The sequence below is a fragment of the Rhipicephalus sanguineus genome, unplaced genomic scaffold, assembly GCF_013339695.2.
Source record: "Rhipicephalus sanguineus isolate Rsan-2018 unplaced genomic scaffold, BIME_Rsan_1.4 Seq979, whole genome shotgun sequence".
Taxonomy (NCBI): Eukaryota; Metazoa; Arthropoda; class Arachnida; order Ixodida; family Ixodidae; genus Rhipicephalus; species Rhipicephalus sanguineus.
Genome location: NW_023616417.1, coordinates 55,934 through 77,791, shown reverse-complemented (window position 1 = coordinate 77,791; position 21,858 = coordinate 55,934). Strand labels below are relative to the sequence as shown.

General features: G+C 49.2%; 1 protein-coding gene across 1 annotated transcript; it reads left to right on the top strand.

Annotated features, from left to right (window-relative positions):
* Positions 1-19,179: 19,179 nt before the first annotated feature.
* LOC119378782 (uncharacterized) lies at positions 19,180-20,232 on the top strand. Its single transcript, XM_037647806.1, has one exon. The coding sequence runs from the start codon at positions 19,180-19,182 to the stop codon at positions 20,230-20,232; it is 1,053 nt and encodes a 350-aa protein (XP_037503734.1).
* The last annotated feature ends 1,626 nt before the right edge of the window (positions 20,233-21,858 follow it).

Sequence of the window (21,858 nt, the reverse complement as noted above, 5' to 3'; positions counted from 1 at the left end):
TATCCCTTGGCCCACGCTTCGCAGCTTGAAACTTTCAAGGTCTGAAAAAGCAGATATCTTTTAGTTACATGTTCAATCTGCACCGCCGCCGAACTGCAAACACCGGTGGGTTTGTGGGCGCTTTTGGTAGCCAGCCGTAGCGTCCACTGCCACCAAGCGGACGGTGCCGATCGCCTTGTTATCACCGGCGGTGTAGCCGATCAAACCCGTCCGACGATAGTGCGTCCGCCGGCTGAAGTATCTTGGCAAAATTATCCCTTGGCCCACGCTTCGCAGCTTGAAACTTTCAAGGTCGGTGGGTTCGTGGGCGCTTTTTGTAGCCAGCCGTAGCCTCCACCGCCACCAAGCGGACGATGCCGATCGCTTGTTATCACCGGGGGTGTAGCCGATCAAACCCGTCCGACGATAGTGCGTCCATCGGCTGAAGTATCTTGGCAAAATTACCCCTTGGCCCACGCTTCGCAGCTTGAAACTTTCAAGGTCGGTGGGCTCGCGGGCCCTTTTTGTAGCCAGCCGTAGCGTCCACCGCCACCAAGCGGACGATGCCGATCGCTTGTTATCACCGGGGGTGTAGCCGATCAAACCCGTCCGACGATGGTGCGTCCGTCGCCTGAAGTATCTTGGCAAAATTATCCCTTGGCCCACGCTTCGCAGCTTGAAACTTTCAAGGTCGGTGGGTTCGTGGGCCCTTTTTGTAGCCAGCCGTAGCGTCCACCGCCACCAAGCGGACGATGCCGATCGCCTTGTTATCACGGGGGGTGTAGCCGATCAAACCCGTCCGACGATAGTGGGTCCGCCGGCTGAAGTATCTTGGCAAAATTACCCGTTGGCCCACGCTTCGCAGCTTGAAACTTTCAAGGTCGGTGGGTTCGTGGGCGCTTTTTGTAGCCAGCCGTAGCGTCCACTGCCACCAAGCGGACGATGCCGATCGCCTTGTTATCACCGGGGGTGTAGCCGATCAAACCTGTCCGACGATAGTGGGTCCGCCGGCTGAAGTATCTTGGCAAAATTATCCCTTGGCCCACGCTTCGTAGCTTGAAACTTTCAAGGTCTGAAAAAACAGATATGTTTTAGTTACGTGCTCAATCTGCACCGCCGCGGAACTGCAAACACCGGTGGGTTCGTGGGCGCTTTTTGTAGCCAACCATAGCGTCCACTGCCACCAAGCGGACGATGCCGATCGCCTTGTTATAACCGGCGGTGTAGCCGATCAAACCCGTCCGACGATAGTGCGTCCATCGGCTGAAGTATCTTGGCAAAATTATCCCTTGGCCCAGGCTTCGCAGCTTGAAACTTTCAAGGTCGGTGGGTTCGTGGGCGCTTTTTGTAGCCAGCCGTAGCGTCCACCGCCAGCAAGCGGACGATCTTTCTGTATCGCCCAAATCCCATGCGCGCGCTAACAAAGCCTGTTATCGTTAGCGCGAAAAAGGAAAAAAAAAAAGAGAGAGGAGAGCGTAGAAATAAGAGAGAAACTGATAGCTCTCAAACATGCGCAGTAGCCATTTCTGACTGAAGGGACTACATATATGGCGTTTTTGTGTCTCAATAAACATCAGTTAGAAGTAGCGCTCTGTGTGTCGTCTTCTTGTTCCCGTCCTTGTGCGCTTAAGGATTTCTTAATGTCAGTGTACCAACTAGCTCGGACCCAGCCTCTGATTCAGTATATTCCAATTGGTTGCAGTTGGACGTCACACAAATGAGTAAAGCTGTGAAACACGAAAATAATTCGTAAACATATGTTTGCAATTGCTCCATGGCTCCCGAAATAAGATATCTTTGTTCTCTAATATGGTCAATGACGTATGTTATTTATTTCATCGTTGCATATAGTCCGCCACAAAAATTGCCCGTTGGTTGTCGCGACCTGGCACAACTTACTAGGTCGGACTTGCTGATATGGTAAGAGAGGTTACGTTCAGCAAAGGTATGTGACATCCGCCGAGCAATTTTTTGTTTATGTGTGTCCACTGGTAATTTTCAATAATGTTAAGTTCATGCGATGCAGCAGCATGGTTTCTTTGGTGAAATACTTTAAAGCTTGCTGATGTGTCTCCTTACTTAATGTTTAACACTTAAAGATCCTTCCTATTGGATGGAATGGCTTACCAATTAACCTAATTGATAAAACCTTTGGAATTATGCTTGTGCTACCAATGGGTTATGTTGGTTAGGCCCATTGAACACAACGGAGAAATGCAATTCAACTGTATGCTTTTTTTCCACTGGGTGAGCTGGGTTTACCTACTGGTCTAATTCGTCAAAGCATTTTGATTTTGAATCAGGTACGATTCGATTATGTCGGTCAGCCCCCTGTAAAACGAATGGGGTGAACAATTGCACCCGTTGGAATTTTCCAATGGGCGTCCCAAAACACAATTAGGAATTTCCGATTGGATAGGGCAACTTTTTTTTGCTTTGCGCTGGGCGACAAGGCCACCCTGACTTCTGCATCCCATCGAACCACCTCTCCGGCCGTTCCAGTAAATCGGGATGGCCTACTGGGATCGTTCTCTATGCTGACTTCCGGAAAAAATTCGGCAGACCCCACGCACTGTGGGAATCGATGTAATGCGAAGCAGCCAGCAAAAAGCTGCATACATCGCCTTGTTTGTCCTTGAGCCAAATGAAATCATTCATGCCATGGCATCTAGTCCACCAGATATCGCATGTTTGCCATGCACGCATGCATGCACAATCTAGTGTACACCATGCCAATGAAACGCATATTCTGGTATATAGATGCATGAGCTGTCGTTTATGTTCATCACGCACTCGTGTCATGCCACACCAATTTTGGTATATATCACGTTAACAAAACGGCCGGAAGCGCACCATGACAGTGGCATGTAAATCATACCGTACATGACATGCATAACATGACTCGCATGTTCAGACCTCTCATTTATGTTCGTCATACAGTCACATCGCGCAATACCAATTTTCGTGTATATCAAAGGAGCAAAATGGCCGCGAGTGCACCATGAGTAGAGCATGTAAATCATGCCATACATGACATGAATATTATGGTTTTTTCATGTTACCACCTGTCACTAATGTTCATCATACAGTCACATCGCGCAATACCAGTTTTGGTGTATATCAAGCTATCGAAACGGCCGCGAATGCACCATGAGCGTGGCATGTAAGTCATGACATACATGGCATGCATGTCATAGTTTTCATGTTACCACCTGTTATTCATGTTCTTCATGCAGTCACATCGCGCAATACTAATTTTGGTGCATATCAATCTAGCGAAACGGCCACGAGTGCACCATGAGCATGGCATGTAAATCATGACGTACATTTCATGCATGTCATGATTTCCATGTTACCACCTCTCATTTACGTTCGTCATGCAGTCGCGTCGCGCAATACCAATTTTGGTGTGTCAAGCAAGCGAAACGGCACGAGTGCGTCATGAGCACGACATGTAAATCGTGTCGTGCATGTCATGCATGTCATGATTTTCATGTTAGCACGTCTCATTTACCGTCGTCGTACAGTCGCTTCGCGCAATAGCAATTTTGGTGTACATCGAGCTAGCGAAGCGGCCGCGAATGCATCATGAGCGTGGCAATTAAATCATGACATACATGACATGCATGTCATGGTTTTCATCTTACCAACTCTCATTCATGTTCTTCATACAGTCACATCGCGCAATACCAATGTTGGTGTATATCAATCTACCGAAACTGCCGCTAGCGCATCATGAGCGTGGCATGTAAATCAGGTCATACATGACTTGCATGTCATGATTTTTATGTTACCACGTCTCACTTACGTTCGTGATACAGTCGTGTCGCGTAACACCAATTTTGGCGTATATCAAAGCTAGTGAAACGTCCGCGAATGCACCATTACCGTGGCATGTAAATCATGACATGCATGTCATGGTTTTCATGTTACCACCTCTTATTCATGTTCTTGATACAGTCACATCGCGCAATACTAATTTTGGTGCATATCAATCTAGCGAAACGGCCGCGAGCGCATCATCAGTGTGCCATGAAAATCATGTCGTGCATGACACGCATGTCGTGATTTTCATGTTACCACCTCTAATTTACGTTCGTCATACAGTCACGTCGTGCAATACAAATTTTGGTGTATATCAAGCCAGCGAAACGGCCGCAAATGCACCATGAGCGTGGCATGTAAATCATAACATACATGACATGCATATCATGGTTTTCGTGCTACCACCTGTTATTCATGTTCTTCATAAAGTCACATCGCACAATACCAATTTTGGTGTATATCAATCTAGCGAAACGGCCGCGAGTGCGCCATGAGCGTGGCATGTAAATCATGTCATACATGACATGCATACCATGATTTTCATGTTACCACGTGTCAGTTATGTTCGTCATACAGAAATGTCTCGTCATACCAGTTTTCGTATATATCCCTTCATTTAAACGGCCGCGAGCGCCCCGAGACCACGTCATGTAAATCATGCTGCACTTGACATGTGCGTCGTGATTTGCATGTTAGGACCTGTCATTATGTTAGTCATGAACTGTTGTCACGCCGTACCAATTTTGGTATATATGAAATTAACGGAACGGCCGCAAGAGCCCAAAGGCCGTGGAATGTAAATCATGCTGTTCATGACATGCGTGTCATGATTTTCATGATATGACCTGTCATTTACGTTCGCGATAAGGCCATGTTATGACACACCAATTTTGGTATACACCCGATTAACGGAACGGCCAGGGAGCCCAAAGGCCGTGGAATGTAAATCAGGCTGTTCATGACATGCGTGTCATGTTTTTCATGATATGACCTGTCATTTATGTTCGTAATAAGGTCATGTTATGACACACCAATTTTCGTATACATCCGATGAACGAAACGGCCAGGAGAGCACAAAGTCGTAGGCGGCTAGATAGATAGATAGATAGATAGATACGCTCAAAGTCGCAGAAGTTCGCTAAGAAATGCTTCGCATTTAATAAAACTTCGAAGATTCTTGAGCTTCGCCTCTCAAGAGTAGAACATAATAACGTGATGAGGCCCTGTGCGCATCACTTTATCAATTGCTAGCCTCACTTCCGTTCGCGATGGATGCCTCAACCGTGCTGCGAGGAAGGCGTAACATTGGCCGTTTCAAACTATCTTACAATGCCTACTACATGTGGAGTTCCGAAGTGCCCAGTACGACATAATGCTTCCTTTTGCGAATCAGCGAAGGGTCCGCGTCCGTAAGGCTATAGAGCTTCATACAATACTTAACAGAGGGAACTCTGGCGCTAGTGTCTATGGGAGCTGCAACGCATGGCGCTTCAGCTAGCATGGGAATGATGGGTAGTACACGGATTTGTCTAAACTTCGTTCTTTCCGCTCCGTTTGGTTCCGCGTCGCCTGCATTCGCTTTGTCGCAAAGCTAAGTTCAGCAAAAGTCAGCAGTTCCACTACACCACTTTAACCCTTTTAGCCTCACCAATTCAAATCTGGTCACGAAGTTTACAATGATCCATTCTTTTATCCGAAGGAAAACCAAAACACAGCAATAAACAAAGCCACAAGTGCGTTCGAAGCCCGGAAGTACAAAGACTAGGCAAATCCGTGTATTACCCATCATTCCCATGGTGGCTGAACAATCGCAACGCCAGAGTCCCCTCGTTAATTTTAGGAAACTCTATGCGTAAGGAAACACGCAAACCTACGCAGCTGCTCACTTTGTTGATGCTTTTGCTGCAGTTGACAATTAAATATGTCTGAGCGCTTTATAATGAGTGGGCCTTCAAAACATCCACTCGTTGCACAATTTACATGTTTTGACGCCTGACGTGATTCTAGGCTTCTGTCACGCATTATTACATGCGTCGATTCCTACCACTACATAACATTCCTAGAGTGGTTTTTTTTCGAAGCAGCTTCAAGCAATGGCGTGGCTCTGTGGTAGAACACCTGCTTGCCGCGCAGATGGCCTGGGTTCGGTTCTCACTCGAACTGAAGATTTCTGTTATATTTTATTCGCATATTTGTCAATTTTACGCCCACGAACAACGCTGATTTTTCGCTCACCACCAACAACGCCGACACCCTAATTTCTGCAAAACAAGCACTTTAACGCTAGCTACCGACTACTTCACACGATACGCCGAGACAAGGGTCCTGCCGAAAAGGCTGTGCCACCGAGGTAGCAAAGTTCTTCGTGAAAATCGACCTGTGTCATGGCGCTGTGTATGTTCAATGGTTCCTTCGCTGCCGCAGTGGTCAAAGGCAGCACTGTCTGCCATTACGATGCGACAAACAGAGACGTTTGTAAAAGACATCAAGCCACAGGCGGCAGAGAATGGTGACCTCCGATCGGGGCAGTCCAGATGAAACGTTCAGTCGGAGACATAGGTCAAGGCGGTGGAGGCGGGTGTGGAGTAAACCGGGCGTGCTTCACATAGGTCGTGCGACATCATGAATCTGCTGCATCACGAATCTGCTGCTGCGTCGCTTCTTGACAGTGGAATCGGTTCCAGCACGCCATTTTCGTGAGCATACTTAGCGGCACCATCGGTGTACTCGTTACCGATGATGCCACCTCGGCCTGGTAACCATGGAAAAGTTATATCACGCCCTTTGTCTATTAGTTGAGGGTACAGTTGTCCTTCATTCAGCACTAATTGGTCTACATGGCCAGCATGTCGGCGATGGTCTTATTTAGACGCTCGGTGAGGCCGTTGGTCTGTGGGTGGTACGCGGTGGTCCGGCGGTGGCTTGTGTGGCTGTATACCAAGATCGCCTGAGTTAGGTCAGCCGTAAACGCCGTACCTCTGTCGGTGATGAGAACCTCTGGGGCGCCGTGTCGAAGGACGATGCTCTCAACGAAGAACCTGGCTACCTCAGCGGCACTGCCTTTGGTCAGGGCATTTGTTTCAGCGCAGCGGGTGAGGTAGTCCGTAGCCACAACGATCCATTTATTCGACGTTGGGAACGGCCCCAGGAGGTCCATCCTGATCTGCTGGAATGGTCGCCGAGGAGGCTCGGTCGGCTGAAGGAAGCCTGCTGGTCTTGTGGGCGGTGTCTTCCGTCGCTGACAGTCTCGGCACGTCCTTACGTAGCGATTAACATCGGCGGCAAGGCGCGGCCAGTAGTACTTTTCCTGTACTCGTGCGAGCGTGCGGGAAAGTCCCGAGGTGTCCAGCCTTCGGCTCGTCGTGTAGGGCATGCAGAATTTTTGGTCGCAGTCCCAACGTTACAACGATAAGGTTGCTGGCTCGGGCCGGAGAGAAGTTCTTCTTTAGGAGGACGTTGTTTTTCAAGAAAAATAATGCCAATCCTCGCCTGAATTCTTTTGGGACAACGATGGTCCTGCCCTCCAGGTATTCCACTAGACCCTTGAGTTCCGGGTCGGCTCGCTGTCGTTCGGCGAAGTCGTCGGCACTTATGGCTCCTAAGAAGCTGTTATCATCCTGGTCGTCGGGCAGTGGTGGGTCGACAGGGGCACGGGACAAGCAGTCGGCATCGGAGTGTTTCCTTCCGGACTTGTACACGACGCTAATGTCAAATTCTTGAAGTCTTAGGCTCCACCGTGCGAGGCGACCTGAAGGGTCCTTCAAGTTTGCTAGCCAACACAAGGCGTGATGGTCACTCACAACTTTGAAGGTCCTGCCGTAGACGTAGGGGCGAAACTTTGACGTAGCCCAGATGATGGCGAGGCACTCCTTTTCTGTTGTGGAATAGTTGGCCTCTGCCTTAGACAGCGACCGGCTAGCATAACTGATAACCCTTTCCAGTCCATCCGTAAGCTGCACAAGGACGGCGCAGAGTCCTACGCTGCTTGCAGGGGCGTAGCCAGAAATTTTTTTCGGGGGGGGGGGGTTTAACCATACTTTATGTATGTTCGTGCGTGCGTTTGTATGTGTGCGTGTATATAACGCAAGCAAAACTGAAAAATCCCTTGGCTACGCCCCTGGATGCTTGCATCGGTGTGAATCTCCGTGTCGGTGTATTCGTTGAAATGCGCAAGTATCGGAGGCGTCTGCAGGCGTCATTTCAGTTCATGAGATGCTTCGACTTGCGCTGTTTGCCACCTGAATTCGACGTCGCTCTTCGCAAGCTGCGTTAGTGGCTCGGCTATCCGTGAAAAGTCTTTGACAAAGCGTCTGTAATAGGCGCACAAGCCGAGAAATCGGCGCACAGCCTTCTTGTCGGTGGGTGGCGGGAAAGCGGCGATGGCAGCTGTCGTCTGTGGGTCTGGGAGCACTCCACTCTTGCTGATCACGTGACCCAAAAACAAGAGCTCCTGGTACGCGAAGCGGCACTTTTCTGGCTTCAGGATGAGCCCGGAGTTCTTGATTGCTTGAAGTACGGATTGAAGTCTCTGGAGGTGTTCGTCGAAGTTCGAGGAAAACACAACGACGTCGTCCAAGTAAACAAGGCATGTCTCCCACTACAAGCGAGCTAATACAGTATCCATGACTCGCTGGAAAGTCGCGGGTGCCGAGCAAAGGCCGAAGGGCATTACCTTGAACTCAAACAGGCCGTCCGGTGTTAAGAAGGCAGTCTTTTCTCGGTCTCTCTCGTCGACTTCGATTTGCCAGTATCCGGTCTTGAGGTCCATCGAAGAAAAGTACTTCGCGTTGTGGAGTCGATCTAGGGCGTCGTCTATACGTGGGAGAGGGTACACGTCCTTTTTCGTGATTTTCCTCAGGCGACGATAATCGCCGCAGAAACGTAGGGCCCCATCCTTCTTCACTAACACCACCGGTGACGCCCACGGACTCTTTGAAGGCTGGATGATGTCGTCGCGTAGCATTTAGTCGACTTGCTTCTTTATGGCCTCACGCTCTCGCGTCCAAACTCTGTACAGGCTCTGACGAAGTGGTCTGGTACATTCTTGTGTTATGATGCGACGTCTCGCGACCGGTGTCTGCCGAAGGCTGGGCGACAATTAAAGGCACTCCTTGTATTGCAGGAGCAGGGTTTTGATCTGGTCTTGCTTGACCTTCGGAAGGCTCGGGTTGACGTGGAAATCTGGTTCGGGACCTCGATTCGCCGAAGCAGGCTCGACAGCATTGAAGAGGGCGAAAGCATTGCTGGCGGCCACATATTCGTCGATGTAAGTGACCGTCGTACCAATGTTGAGGTGCCTATATTCGTGGCTGAAGTTTTCAGCACTACCTTTGCTTTACCGTCACGCAGCTCGGCTATACCTCTTGCGACACAAATTTGACGGTTCAGGTGTAGTTGCTGATCGCCCTCGATGACGCCTTCAACGTTCACAGGTTTTTCGGTGCCGACGGAAATAATGACGCTGGAGCGCGGCGGAACGGTCACCTGCTCTTCTATCACATTCAATGCGTGGTTCCGTGGCGTCGCGTGGGGCGGGAGGGCTTTGTCTGACGTTAGTGTTATCGACTCAGACCTCAGGTCAATGATGGCGCCGCGGTCACTTAGAAAGTCCATTCCAAGTATCACATCCCTGGAGCAGTTTTGTAGGATTACAAAGCTCGCAGGATAAGTCCGCTTATTGACGGCGATTCTCACAGTGCAGACACCAATCGCCGTTATCAGGTGGCTTCCAGCTGTCCGGATTTCGGGTGCACTCCAAGCGGTCTTTACTTTCTTCATCTTGGTGCGAATGGCCCACTGACGACGTATTAGTCGGCCCCAGTGTCGACGAGAGCGGTGACGTTGTGGCCGTCGATGAGAACGTCGAGGTCGCTAGTTCGCCGTCTTGCGTTGCGGTTGGGCCGCGCCGTGGTTTCGTCGGCAGGGCTTCGTCTGCTTCGCGTCGTGTTCTGCAGCTCTTGTCGCGTTGTCGTCGCCGGCGGCCGCGGAGGATCTTCGGCATTTCGTCGTACAGCAACCGCACCTCCATGGGTTGCTGGCCTTAGTTTCCCGGATACGGGCTAGGCGACCGGCCCCGGTTTGGGCCAATGTACTGCCGGCGGTGCGGTGACATGTAGCGGCCAGGCGACAGCGAGCGGGAAGGTCGTCGTCCTTGCCACTGTGTTCCGGAGAGGTAGTCGTCGATGTCGCGAGGCCGTTCGCCTGGCTGCTGTCGCGGCGCGTTGACGGCGAATCCGCGTAGCCCCATCTGTCGGTACTGGCAGCGGCGGTACGTGTGGCCGGCTTCGCCGCAGCGGTAGCAGAGTGGGCGGTTGTCTGGGGCGTAGTGATGCAGAACTATCGGTAAATTGACTATCGATAGTATCGATAGTTCTTTTGAAACTATCGATAATGTAAACAAACTATCGATAGTGCTACTATCGACAAACTATCTATAGTGCAATCGGTAGTACCATCGTTAATATTACTATAGCGATATTACTGCCACGCGTGTTTATTGCTTTGTTTTGACGTATTCAGGTTTCACCCACAAAGACTGCTAGCAACGTTTGACGCAGACCACGCCGTAATGTTTGAGAAGCTTCACAATTGTTTGAGATCGTTCTGTTAAGATTACGCGCCGGACGAGAACTGTCAAAGTTATTCGAGAGCTTACGCGAGCAGCAGCGATAACGCGGGACGGTTTGATGACTGATGTATAAAGGACGACGCGCTCCAACGATGATCAAATTGCTCAACGGCTGACGACTGCTCCCGGCGCTATCAGTGCATAGCATGTATCGCTTGTATTTCGAGTTTTGATTTTCTGGGCACAAGTTCGCCCAAATAAAGAGCTCCGTATTTCCCAGTCTTGCTGCAGCATTCTTCACCGTCACAACCACGTGAGAATACTATCGATAGCGGTGTGAACAATGATGCGGTTGCTGGCCGGCCATATTGTCAAAATATTTGCGATAGCCTACTACCAGCTTCGCTTAATTTATGACCAATTTTGGCCGAGAAATTATCTATTTCCGCAGTGAAAATGGCGGACTATATCCATCAATAAATTCGTATCCAAAAGCAATGAGTTACAGCTTACAATTCACTTCTTGATATTTTTTATTTTGAAATCATAAAATGCAATATCAATTTGAAGCCTCGCAGTCCCACCACATGTAAAGGCTTCTATACCGCTACAGCTGAACAGTTTGACTTTATGATCATGTGTCAGCAAAGCACTCTGGTGAAGAACACAATCATGTCAACTTTCTTGCCCTTGAGCCTGCTCCTCCGGCTCCACTATGTACCACGCGTGCGGGGAACCAAGTTTATTCTGCAGTGAGTCGGTGATGTTGCTTTTATACTATCGATAGTACCATCGAATTTCTTACTATCGATAGCGCTATCGATAGTATTTTTGACTATCGATAGCTCGATAGTGACTCAACTATCGATAGTATCGATAGTACCATCGATAGTTCTGCATCACTACTGGGGCGCGCCAAACGTCGGTCTTCCTTGGCGCGTAGCACGGGGCATAGCGCTGGGCGACAGGTGGACGGTAGGGCGTCGGTGGTGGTGGCGGCTGCAGCGTCTGGCGGCCGAACTGTGGCAATGGGGTGTCTTGACGTGGGCGCGGAGGGGGAACGTAGCGTCGGGCTGCTTCAGCGTAGCTCATGGCTTGCGGCTGAGGCGGCGCTGGCTGAGGAACACCCAGTGACTGTTGAATTTCTTCCCGCACAACGTCCGTAATCGACGTCACTTCGGGCTGCGAAAAAGGTGCAAGCTTTCGCAGCTCTTCTCGAACGATGGTTCGGATCTTTTCGCGCAAATCGTCGGAGCCACGGGCATGAACAGCTGCGCTGTCTTGAATTGCGCGCCGATTGTACTGCCGGGTGCGCATTTTCAGCGTTTTCTCGATCGCTCCTGCCTCTGGCAGGAATTCCTGGACGGTCTTGGGTGGGTTACGCATCAGCCCAGCGAAGAGTTCTTCTTTGACTCCTCGCATGAGGAAACGGACTTTCTTCTCATCGGGCATGTTGGGGTCAGCGTGGCGGAACAGTCGAGCCATTTCTTCTGCGAAAATGTTCACGTTCTCGTTCGGCAGTTGTGCCCGTGTCTTTAGCAAGGTGGCTGCCCTTTCCTTTCGGACGACGCTCGCGAACGTCGCCAAGAAAGTGCTGCGAAAGAGGTCCCCGGTTCGAAGTGTCGATTCCCGGTTCTCAATCCATGTCCTTGCTGCTTCTTCCAGGTAAACGTATACGTGGCGCAGCTTGTCCTCGGAGTTCCAGTTAATTAATGTTGAGACCCTTTCGAAGGTCTCGAGCAAGTCTCGGGGTCTTCACATGGCGAACCACGGAGGGTCTGCGGCTCCCTGGGTGACTGCATCACGATCGCTGTAGGGGTACTGCTGCAGTCATTGTTCCTGTTGTCTTCGTTGCCGTGGTTCTTGGCTTGTCCGGTAGCAGTCCGTATTCTGGTGGGGGACCTTGTCTGCGGCTGGCTCGCAGGTGAGCGGTGGCGCCGATGTCCCTTTGACGTTGTGGGCTTGGCTCACAGCTGGAGGGCGTTGTTCGGTACATGGACCGGGAAGCACCTCCACCAGATGTCACGTGGTCGTGACATCGACGAAGACCGCAGGCGAGGTGTCCAAGATCCCTATTGCAAAAACCAGCGCCGTTCCAGTACCCTCGAATTATATACGCTCGAATTCACTGGTATACGCTCGAATTCACTGGGACTCCGGTGAAAGCACTGGGAAGGAGCTGGGTCGCACTGGTAGAGCCACTGGCTTTGCCACTGTGACGCTGGCGCTCACTGGGAAGCGCTGGAGACGCTGGAATTCTCACTGGCATGTGCTGGCACATACTGGAGCCTGCACTGTTCTGCCAGTGCCGCGCGCTGCTTTCAGTATCGTGCGCGGCGGAATGCTTTGGTATTGTCGAATATCAAATGTCTGATTCGATGGTACCGACAGATGTTATCCTAACGGGTCCCCAACATGTGTCACAAATTCTAGCTTGGCAGAGAAAGACGAGGGGATGCGCACTATTTTCATGATATACGTGATATGATATATGTGAAATCGCGGTCACTTTTAATGTGTCCCTGTCGAATGTGGAGAAAAATATGTTAATAACCCAAAGCAGCCAACACTGATCATTTTGTTTTCTATCACGCTTTTTTTATTCATGCAGTGCCAATAACGTCGTTAATTTTTGCGGAGCACGTAGCAGCAATGAATACACATTTTGTGCATACCGTTCATATATGTGAGTTTTGCATCCGTGATATGTTGCGGTAATGACTTCATATTGCAATGTTTATAAGGCTGGAGGCGTTGGTGAGAACATACAGAGCAAATCGTTACATCGCCGTGCTGTTGGCAAGAAGTAAATGAGCTCTGGCTTCGCGACCCCTCCCAACAGAGGCCAGAAAAACAGCCGTCGTTCGATATCGGCACACCGGAAACGCATCTCGGGCAATTCTTGCACTTTCACCTACTTCAGCTATACGTTAGGTAACAGTTGAAAAGGTTTCGAGGCTAAAATGCAGAAACTTCAACCATCGCAACTCATCTGCGCCGAGATCGGTCCTACCCAGTGCGGCTCCGAGCGAGTGTTGGGCCTAGCGTACCGGCCGAGTCCGCCTGCATACCACCGGCGCTTCTTGGTGTAAGTACACTCAATTCCAACGTGTAAGATTTACTGTAACGTATAGTATGGACATCCATTAACCTAAATTAACCATTTTTTTGTGTACGGTGTCCGCACAAGGAGAAATGCCCATCGATGCGACGTGCTTTCAGGAACAAACGCATGGCTCACCGAAAACAGCCGGCCGCACTCGCCGGTACTTCTCTGACTCATACGTCAGAACACATACCTGTCAACCGGTACGCGTTAGTGAACTAACACACCGGCCTCTTTTTTCAACTAATTGTATTTGTTTTTGCGGAGCGGTTTTATAGTTGTAGGTATCGATAGAACTGCAAGTAAGAATGCAGACACGCCCGCCCCGCAGTAATATCGTCGCTCGCGCGAGAAAACTACTCAGTATGAATTCATGTATTCACGCGTTTATCGAACGACTCATAATAAAGCTTCTGTACATGCTAATCATATGCAAAGGCGAGAAACGGCTATTAAAATCGGCAGTAACAGCCGTCAAAATGTACCCGGCTCCTCGATCCATTCGATATTTTTCGGAGTTAACACGGGAATTCTTAAAGAAACCTAGCGCTCTTCCCATTTTGGGCATTTCATTCGTTGCCGGCCACCCTTTGTTTGTGCCTAATAAAGAAGCAAGCGTGATTTGGAAAGGAAGATCGCGTCTTCCTGGAATACGCGACACCGAAATATGAAACGAAACGCTGTCTTGCTGTATTGACTAGCCCTTTTACAGTGGCGTTGACGTGTTTGAGCGTGACTGGCTGGCCAGGGTTAAACCTCTGGCATACCTTAAGGAATTTTAGAAAGCCGGTCCCGTAATTTATTTTTATTATTTTATTTCCTTTATTTTTTCATCTTGACACATTCTTGTAGCAATGTGTATTATTACTGTAAGTGGTGTCCGTTATTGATGTACATGTGACGTTAATAAACCGGCAATAAAGAAAAAGAAGAGCGTGGCGCAATGGTAGCGTATTCGCTTGGAGATTGAGAGGTGGCGAGTTGGAATCCTCGTGGTCGAGTTTTTTTTCTTCATACGGCTTTTTTTTCTTTTTTATTGCACAAATGCTTTCTATATGACTTTCTTTGCTAATATATTTATGTAGGGAACGTAGGCACCGCCGTTTTAACGCTGTAGAGCCGTTTTGCGCTTGAGTACCCAGCGCCTCCCAGTAAAACGCCGCTCCAGCGGCCCAGTATCCAGCGCGACGCTGGGCCCATAATCAGGCATGGCACTGGACGCTGGTACCCAGTGGCGCTGGGTTTTGCAATAGGCATGAAACTCTTTATTTGGCCGAACTTGTGGCCGAGAAACGGAAAGTTAATTTACAGCAATACACATGGTATGCACTGATAGCGGCGAACAGAGCGTCTACACTCTTATTCAAGTACCGTATAACGTCCGGCACATAAACGGCCCATTTTTATTCCACCACAAGGTACTGCATATAAGCGGCCCTTCAATCGCCATTAAGCGTGACAAATTCTGCGGTGACGGATTGGGCCCGCTATATGCGGCCGCGAGCGGACGCAACGCTTATATGGAGCCCGACGCGAAAATGGCTCGAGCGGACGCAACGCTTATATGGAGCCCGACGCGAAAATGGCTCGAGCGAACGCAACGTTTATATATACAGAGTCCGTTGTTTTATGCAGGAATTGAAATCGGCGCCGCGGCGAGAGGCCAGAGAGAAACTTCTAGCAACAGCGCCGAGCGAGCGTGCTCAAAGTTCGAAGTCCACGTTGACGTCGCGTAGTGTTTCCTGTGCTGACGCCGAATGCGGCCGGTGAATTCAAGATACAGCCGCGCCTCCCTGACTTTGGCCTGTGTGAAAAGCCACAAATTTTTAATAAAAAATATGACCTGTAGCATATGACGACACTGCTGCCACCTACATTCTTTTTGGTTTAGACTGTAAGCTAACAGTTGCAACAGGTCTCGTTGTACTGCCGGAGCGCCGCCGCCAGCTTCACATGTGTGCCGCGCTTACATGTTTATCGTGTATTGTGTGCGTTTATTGCGTGCTTATCGTACGCGACATTCGTCGACTGGGCATTTTCCGCGTGTTGGGGCGTTCTCCTGCCTTGATCCAGTGGCGGATGATGGTCGTTGTTCGTTGCCACTCAACACAGCCTCACGGGACGCACAGCTTTGTGTTCGCGCTCAAAAGTGCTTTCTTGCTTCGTTCATCGATTACTCACGTTGATAGAGTGATCGAGTGTACTTCCGAAGACAATCCGCGTCCGAGTGTTTTGACAAGCGGCGACCGCGGTTCCACAGGAGCGGAAGCTTGAGCCTTTTGACGAGCGACTGTGAAGAGTGCCAATGCCAAACTTGGGTAAGTTGAAGAAGGTCGCTGAACTACGTAACTTTGTTACTTCATTGCATGAAAACTGTTTGCAGGAACCGTCGTGTTGGCACAGCGAGGATGATCAACAGATACCCGATAGCCAGGTATGTTTTATGCTTTGGGTGCACTTATATACACCACCATAAATGACATGTTTGAAGGATGCGCATTGCGCTACGCAATCTTATGCTTCGATCATGCAGGCCTCGTGTCGTTGTGCTGTTATTCCTTGACTGTTTACTGTACGAGATCATTGCTTGAGAGTGTTTCTAGAATCCCTTGTCGCCGTTAGAAAGTGTGTGCTTTTAAACACATGGGGTCGTCCCATAATGTTTTCACTGTGGTGATGCGAGAGTTCACCAAACTCGGCAATAACACGCAAAATTATCACAAGACTGGGGACGTGATATACAGGGGCGTAGCCAGGGGGGGGGTTGGGGGGTTCAAACCCCCCCCCCCCCCGAAATTTTTCAGTTTGCTTGCGTATATAGGCACGCACACATACAAACGCACGCACGAACATACATAAAGTATGGTTGAACCCCCCCCCCCCCGAAAAAATTTCTGGCTACGCCCCTGACGTGATAGCAAAACACACAGCCCTGACACGCGCACACGATGATGGATATGTTTTCGTGGTTGCGTCCCCGAGCTTTTCGCCAGAAATCCATGCAGTTGTTTTGTGGTTAGGATTTTAACCTAGCTGCCTCATAAATGTTTTAAAGGAGCTCACTCGAAGTAATGTATTTGAGTGAATTACGTTACGTACTGGTACTAAGTGCACACTCCAACAAATGCGTACTTAATGTGAAGAAGCACATGTTTATATCAAATAGTGTTAGTAGACGAATATGTCAATTCAATTAGGTTAATTAAGCTAACACATGCTACTCTTTGTTTCAATATTGTGTGTTTGAGAAAATATGCGTGAGCTCGTGTTCTGCCATTATATATTTTTTCTTAGCATCTTTAAGCACACGAGGTTCTCTATCACAAATAACTTAGATTGTGCTCATGTTGCGAGAATGTTGCTTTATTGTGTGGTGCTTTAAGTTATTGTATTTTCACGCTTTTTTTTTACTCAGCATAGTACCAATATTGCTCTCTTACTTAAATGCATAACCAAGGTTTAGTATGCAGTGATTTAGGGTTTATTGAGCTTTGTCCCTATTGGAAAAAGTCAAATGGTGGACATGGTGGAAACCACCATCCACCATTATAGTGGATTAATGTAGTGGGTGGATGGTGGACGGTGGTGGATGGTGGGTGGATGGTGGACGGTGGTGGATGGTGGACGGTGGTGGGTGGATAGTGGACGGTGGTGGATGGTGGACAAGGTGGGTGGATAGTGGACAGTAATTTAGGTGGGCAGATGGTGGACGGTAGCCTTGGTGGCTAAAAATTATGCTGTGTACAAGGTACGCGGCAGGTATGGAGGTGGCGGGCATATTTGTCAATGAACTATTTCTCTTTCAATGCTATTTCAGTTATATTTCAAAACATATTTGTTACACAAGGCATACAGGTTAACCACAGATTGGTAACTCTCAGCTTTGGTTCCAAATGTGTTATCAGGCAAAACAGGCACAATAATACCATGTTTGCACTAAGCAAAAAACACACTGGCTCAGTGAATGAGTTTATTCCCTTTTCTACATTTCTTGGCGTTATGCTTACTCCTTTGCCTCGACGAGCAGCTTCTGCAGAAAACCCTTGTAGAAAACCCTCACCACGACATCACGGTAGTTCCTCGGTGGCTATAATTGAAGCGGCTACAAAGAGATACATTTCTCCAAGCAACCTGAAAAATATTTAAAAAGCATCATTAAAAAATATCATTTGTTTATAATCAATATATTGATGTGTCTTACACTGCTCCTTTCAATCAAATAAATAGTACTATAGTGAGTGCTTGTTGCAAGTATGACATGTTGTTGGGCTAGTTGGTTCATAGATACAGCAGACACTTTTAAACTGGGCGAAGACAACACGTTAGAAGACAGAAATAAACAGACACACACGAAGCGCACGGTGTGTGTGTTCTCTGCGCTTCGCTCGTCTTCGCGCAGTTTATACGTGTCTGCTGAACTTACGACTAAGTGACTTTTGAATTAATACAGTAAAATTGCACTACAAATCACTACAGCTGGTGAGGTACTACCGGCTGTTATATTATTTTTTTCGCGAGTTGCCGTAAGCGAAATAGTGCCGGCATTCCGTGCGAGGACAATTACTTGCCCTCGCAACAGGTCGGCAGCGTTCACTTGATTGTAGCCCTTGAAATAAATCTTATTATAACCACAAGTGGGTCAGTTCTCGCGGCAATTAACCTAACCCTCGCAAAATGAACGCGGGATTCGCTAGCCCGCGTTGAGCAAGAGAAAAAAAAAACACACCGAAACCACAGCCCAAACTTTCAAACGTTGCAGCGGCAAAAGAAATCCACATTGGACGATGCCGGCGTCCAGCCAACGGGGATACACAGCCGGCCAGTTGACGCTAGCGCGGCAGTGCCGAACCCCCACCCCATTCCGCCTAACGGGGATACACAGCCGGCCAGTTGACGCTAGCGCCGCAGTGCCGAACCCCCGCCCCATTCCGCCTTCCCCGGAAGCCCACCTACCACATTATATCCCCCGCAGGGGCGTCTGCGCAAGCAGGCGTTTGGTGTGTAGCGACACCACGGACCCGAGCTAATGGGGGTTCGGCCCCTCCCACGCCTAGCCGTGCGTGGCTGTGCCGTGTCCGGGGAAAAGGGGATCCTGGGGGTTGAGCCAACGCCGGGTGCTTGGACATTTAAGGCCCCCTAGCAGAGGCAACACGCCCCTTTGGCCCCGGCTTCACGTAGACGGCACCCCCGGGCTGACCCACCCAGGGGAAATCGGCAGTCGCCTTTTCCTATCTCTCTCCACACATCTTCGTCTTTCTCTCCCACTTTCAATCTGTCCTGTCGTCTTCTCCCTTCCTTTTACATCCATTTCTCCTGGCGGCGAGGGTTAACCTTGAGTGGTGGTCCTACCTTGGGTACACCATATTCGGTTATAGCAACGATGTACAGTTGGCATGGCAGGGCTTGCTCCATCACAACCTCTGCCGTGTCCCCTTGTTGGGCTCGGTGGTGGGCGACTGGCATTGTTGCCGAACAATGTACTCATTTAATGGGATCGTCCAACCTTTTCGCAAATGATCGTCCCCCGAAGCGGGGGCGCACCGATGCAACCGCTGAAATCCTCCAGAAAAAGAAAGACACCTTCCCCAAGTATCACGTCATCCACTGTGAGAACGCCGACAAAAAAGTCCGTAACATTTCACCTTTCCTAGTGTCAAGGTGTCTCACTGAGACCATCGGAAGCGGCTACAAAGCCACGAAGATGGCCAGTGGGGACCTGCTGGTTGAAGTTAAAGATAAGTCGCAGTATCAAAAATTGACGAACCTTGTAGCGTTTGGGGACCAACCGATAACTGTCACCGCCCACAGAACAATGAATACGGTGAAGGGTGTCGTGTCAGACGATGACCTCATGGACCTTACTGATGATGAACTCCTAGCCGGCTGGAAGGATGAGAATGTTGTACAGGTACAACGAATAAAAATCAGACGAGACAACAGGGAAATACTCACTAGGCACATAATCGTTACCTTCAACTCTAGCACACTTCCAGACGAAATAGAAACAGGCTACTTGAAGTTGCACGTCAGACCATACATTCCGAACCCAAGGCGCTGCTTCAAGTGCCAAAGGTTTGGCCATGCATCACAGAGCTGCCGAGGGCAGCTTACTTGTGCTAAGTGCAGTGCTACGGGACACTCTGCTGATGACAACTGCAATGCTGAAGCTCACTGTGCAAATTGTGATGGTGACCACCCGGCGTACTCGAGATCCTGCACAGCTTGGAGAAAAGAGAAGGAGATCATCACTATCAAATATAAAGAAAACATAAGCTTCCGCGAAGCCAGACAGCGTCTCTCACCGTACCTTGCTAAAAAGTCATCATTCGCCGAAGTGGTGGAACGGGGGCCAGCACCACAACGGCATCAGGCGGCCGTCCAGGCCACGCGTAGTGCGCTGAGGCGACCGCCCCTCGCCCCCACGGTGGGAGCAGCCACGGCTGCCCTACCCTCCCCTAACGTGGCCACACTGGAGGCCTCTCCTAGACCTGGCACCAGCCGGGACAGCTCAGAGACCAAAGAGGTCCTGCCGACCTCTTCTCTGGTGGGGTCAAAGGCCTCGTCTGCCAAGACGAAGCCTACACAACGCCATCATCGCTCGCTAGAGCAACTGTCCGACGTCTTGCACGAGACGATGGACACTACTTCTAGCCCAGCGGTGCAGGCAGCGCCTAAGGAGCGGCGAGACACTCTCGACCGCTCCAAAAAAAGCAAAACCCCAATTACAGGGCCAGAAAAGGGTCCTGTAAAATAAGTGAACCTGCACCATTTTGGAACTCGCATTTTTTAGTTCTTTTAGAAGCAAGTCACCTTCCATTTTTTCTATATCCTACTCACTTGCTCTTCGATTTTTAAACTTTCACATTCAACATGGCTTTTATAATTCATTGGAACTGTAGAGGGCTTTTAAACAATTTTGGTGACGTAAAGGAAATACTACACGACTTTTCTCCTGTAGCCTTGTGCCTTCAGGAAACCAACCTAGGTGATCGATATCAAAACATCCTAAAAGGCTTCACTGTTGTGCGGCGCGATCGTACGCAGGCAAGCCGACTGTCGGGCGGTGTGGCTGTTGTTGTTAAAGGTGGTATAGCACTGAGAGAAATTCATATTAATAGTTATATAGAGGCCGCCGCCGTTACCATTTTAGCGCACAAAACCATCACCGTCTGTTCCCTCTACATTCCACCGCACACGCAATTCACCGTAAGCGATTTAGAATTAATTTTACACCAATTACCCGAACCTTTTGTGATAGCAGGTGATTTTAATGCACATAACACGCTTTGGGGTAGTAAAACAGTTGACTCTAGAGGACAAACACTTGAAGATTTTATTTTAGCCAACGATGTTTGTCTTTTAAATTCTGGCGCTGCCACTTACAGCTCCCCAAGTTCAGGAGCTATGAGCTGCCTGGACCTTGCGTTATGCTCTCCAGCGCTGTTCACAGATTTTAAATGGAAGGTAATAGATAATCCATACGGTAGTGACCACATGCCTGCACTCATCAGTCTAACCACAGCACTTCCTACCGTACCCTCCAGACCACCCCGCTGGCGACTTCATTTGGCAGACTGGGCTCTCTTTACCGATCAATCCAGTCTGGATAGAGTCTAGATCATATGAGCGTTGATGAAATGAATGAAAGGATTACAACGTGTATAATCGCGGCAGCAAAGAGAGCTATCCCTCAGTCTTCTGGTTGCTTAAAAAAGAATTTGAAGCCCTGGTGGACGCACGAATGTACAGAAGCCAAAAAACTCCAAAACAAAGCCTGGGGTATCTTCCGGAGGTACCCGACGTACGATAACCTCATCTCCTTCAAAAAGGCGAAAGCGAAAGCTAGATATGTTCGTAGGCAAGCCGAGAAAATCTCCTGGCAAACCTACGTTTCATCCATAAACAGCTCTGTCACATCCAAACGAATGTGGGATCAGGTTCGCAAGTTCAATGGCAACTACGCTGCCTATACGATCCCCTTTCTTTCAACAACAGGTACTCAGACATCCCTACAGGAACAGGCAGACCTATTAGGGCTTCACTTTTACAACATATCTAGCTCAGCAAACTATTCAGAAACGTTCTTAAGGCACAAGCAATCTATAGAAAAACAAAAGCTTCCTACAGCAGGTTTCTTAGACTTGCCATACAATGCGCCTTTAACCATCCATGAACTGAACACAGTACTCTCTACAGGTAAAAAAACAGCTCCTGGTCCTGACACAATACATTATGCAATGCTCGCCCACCTGTCGCCAAAAACAGTCGAGGCCCTTCTGTTTTTCTTCAACGTTATTTGGCAAACTGGTCGAATGCCCACGGATTGGAAGAAGGCCATTATAATCCCATTCCTAAAAACGGGAAAGGATTCTACATTAGC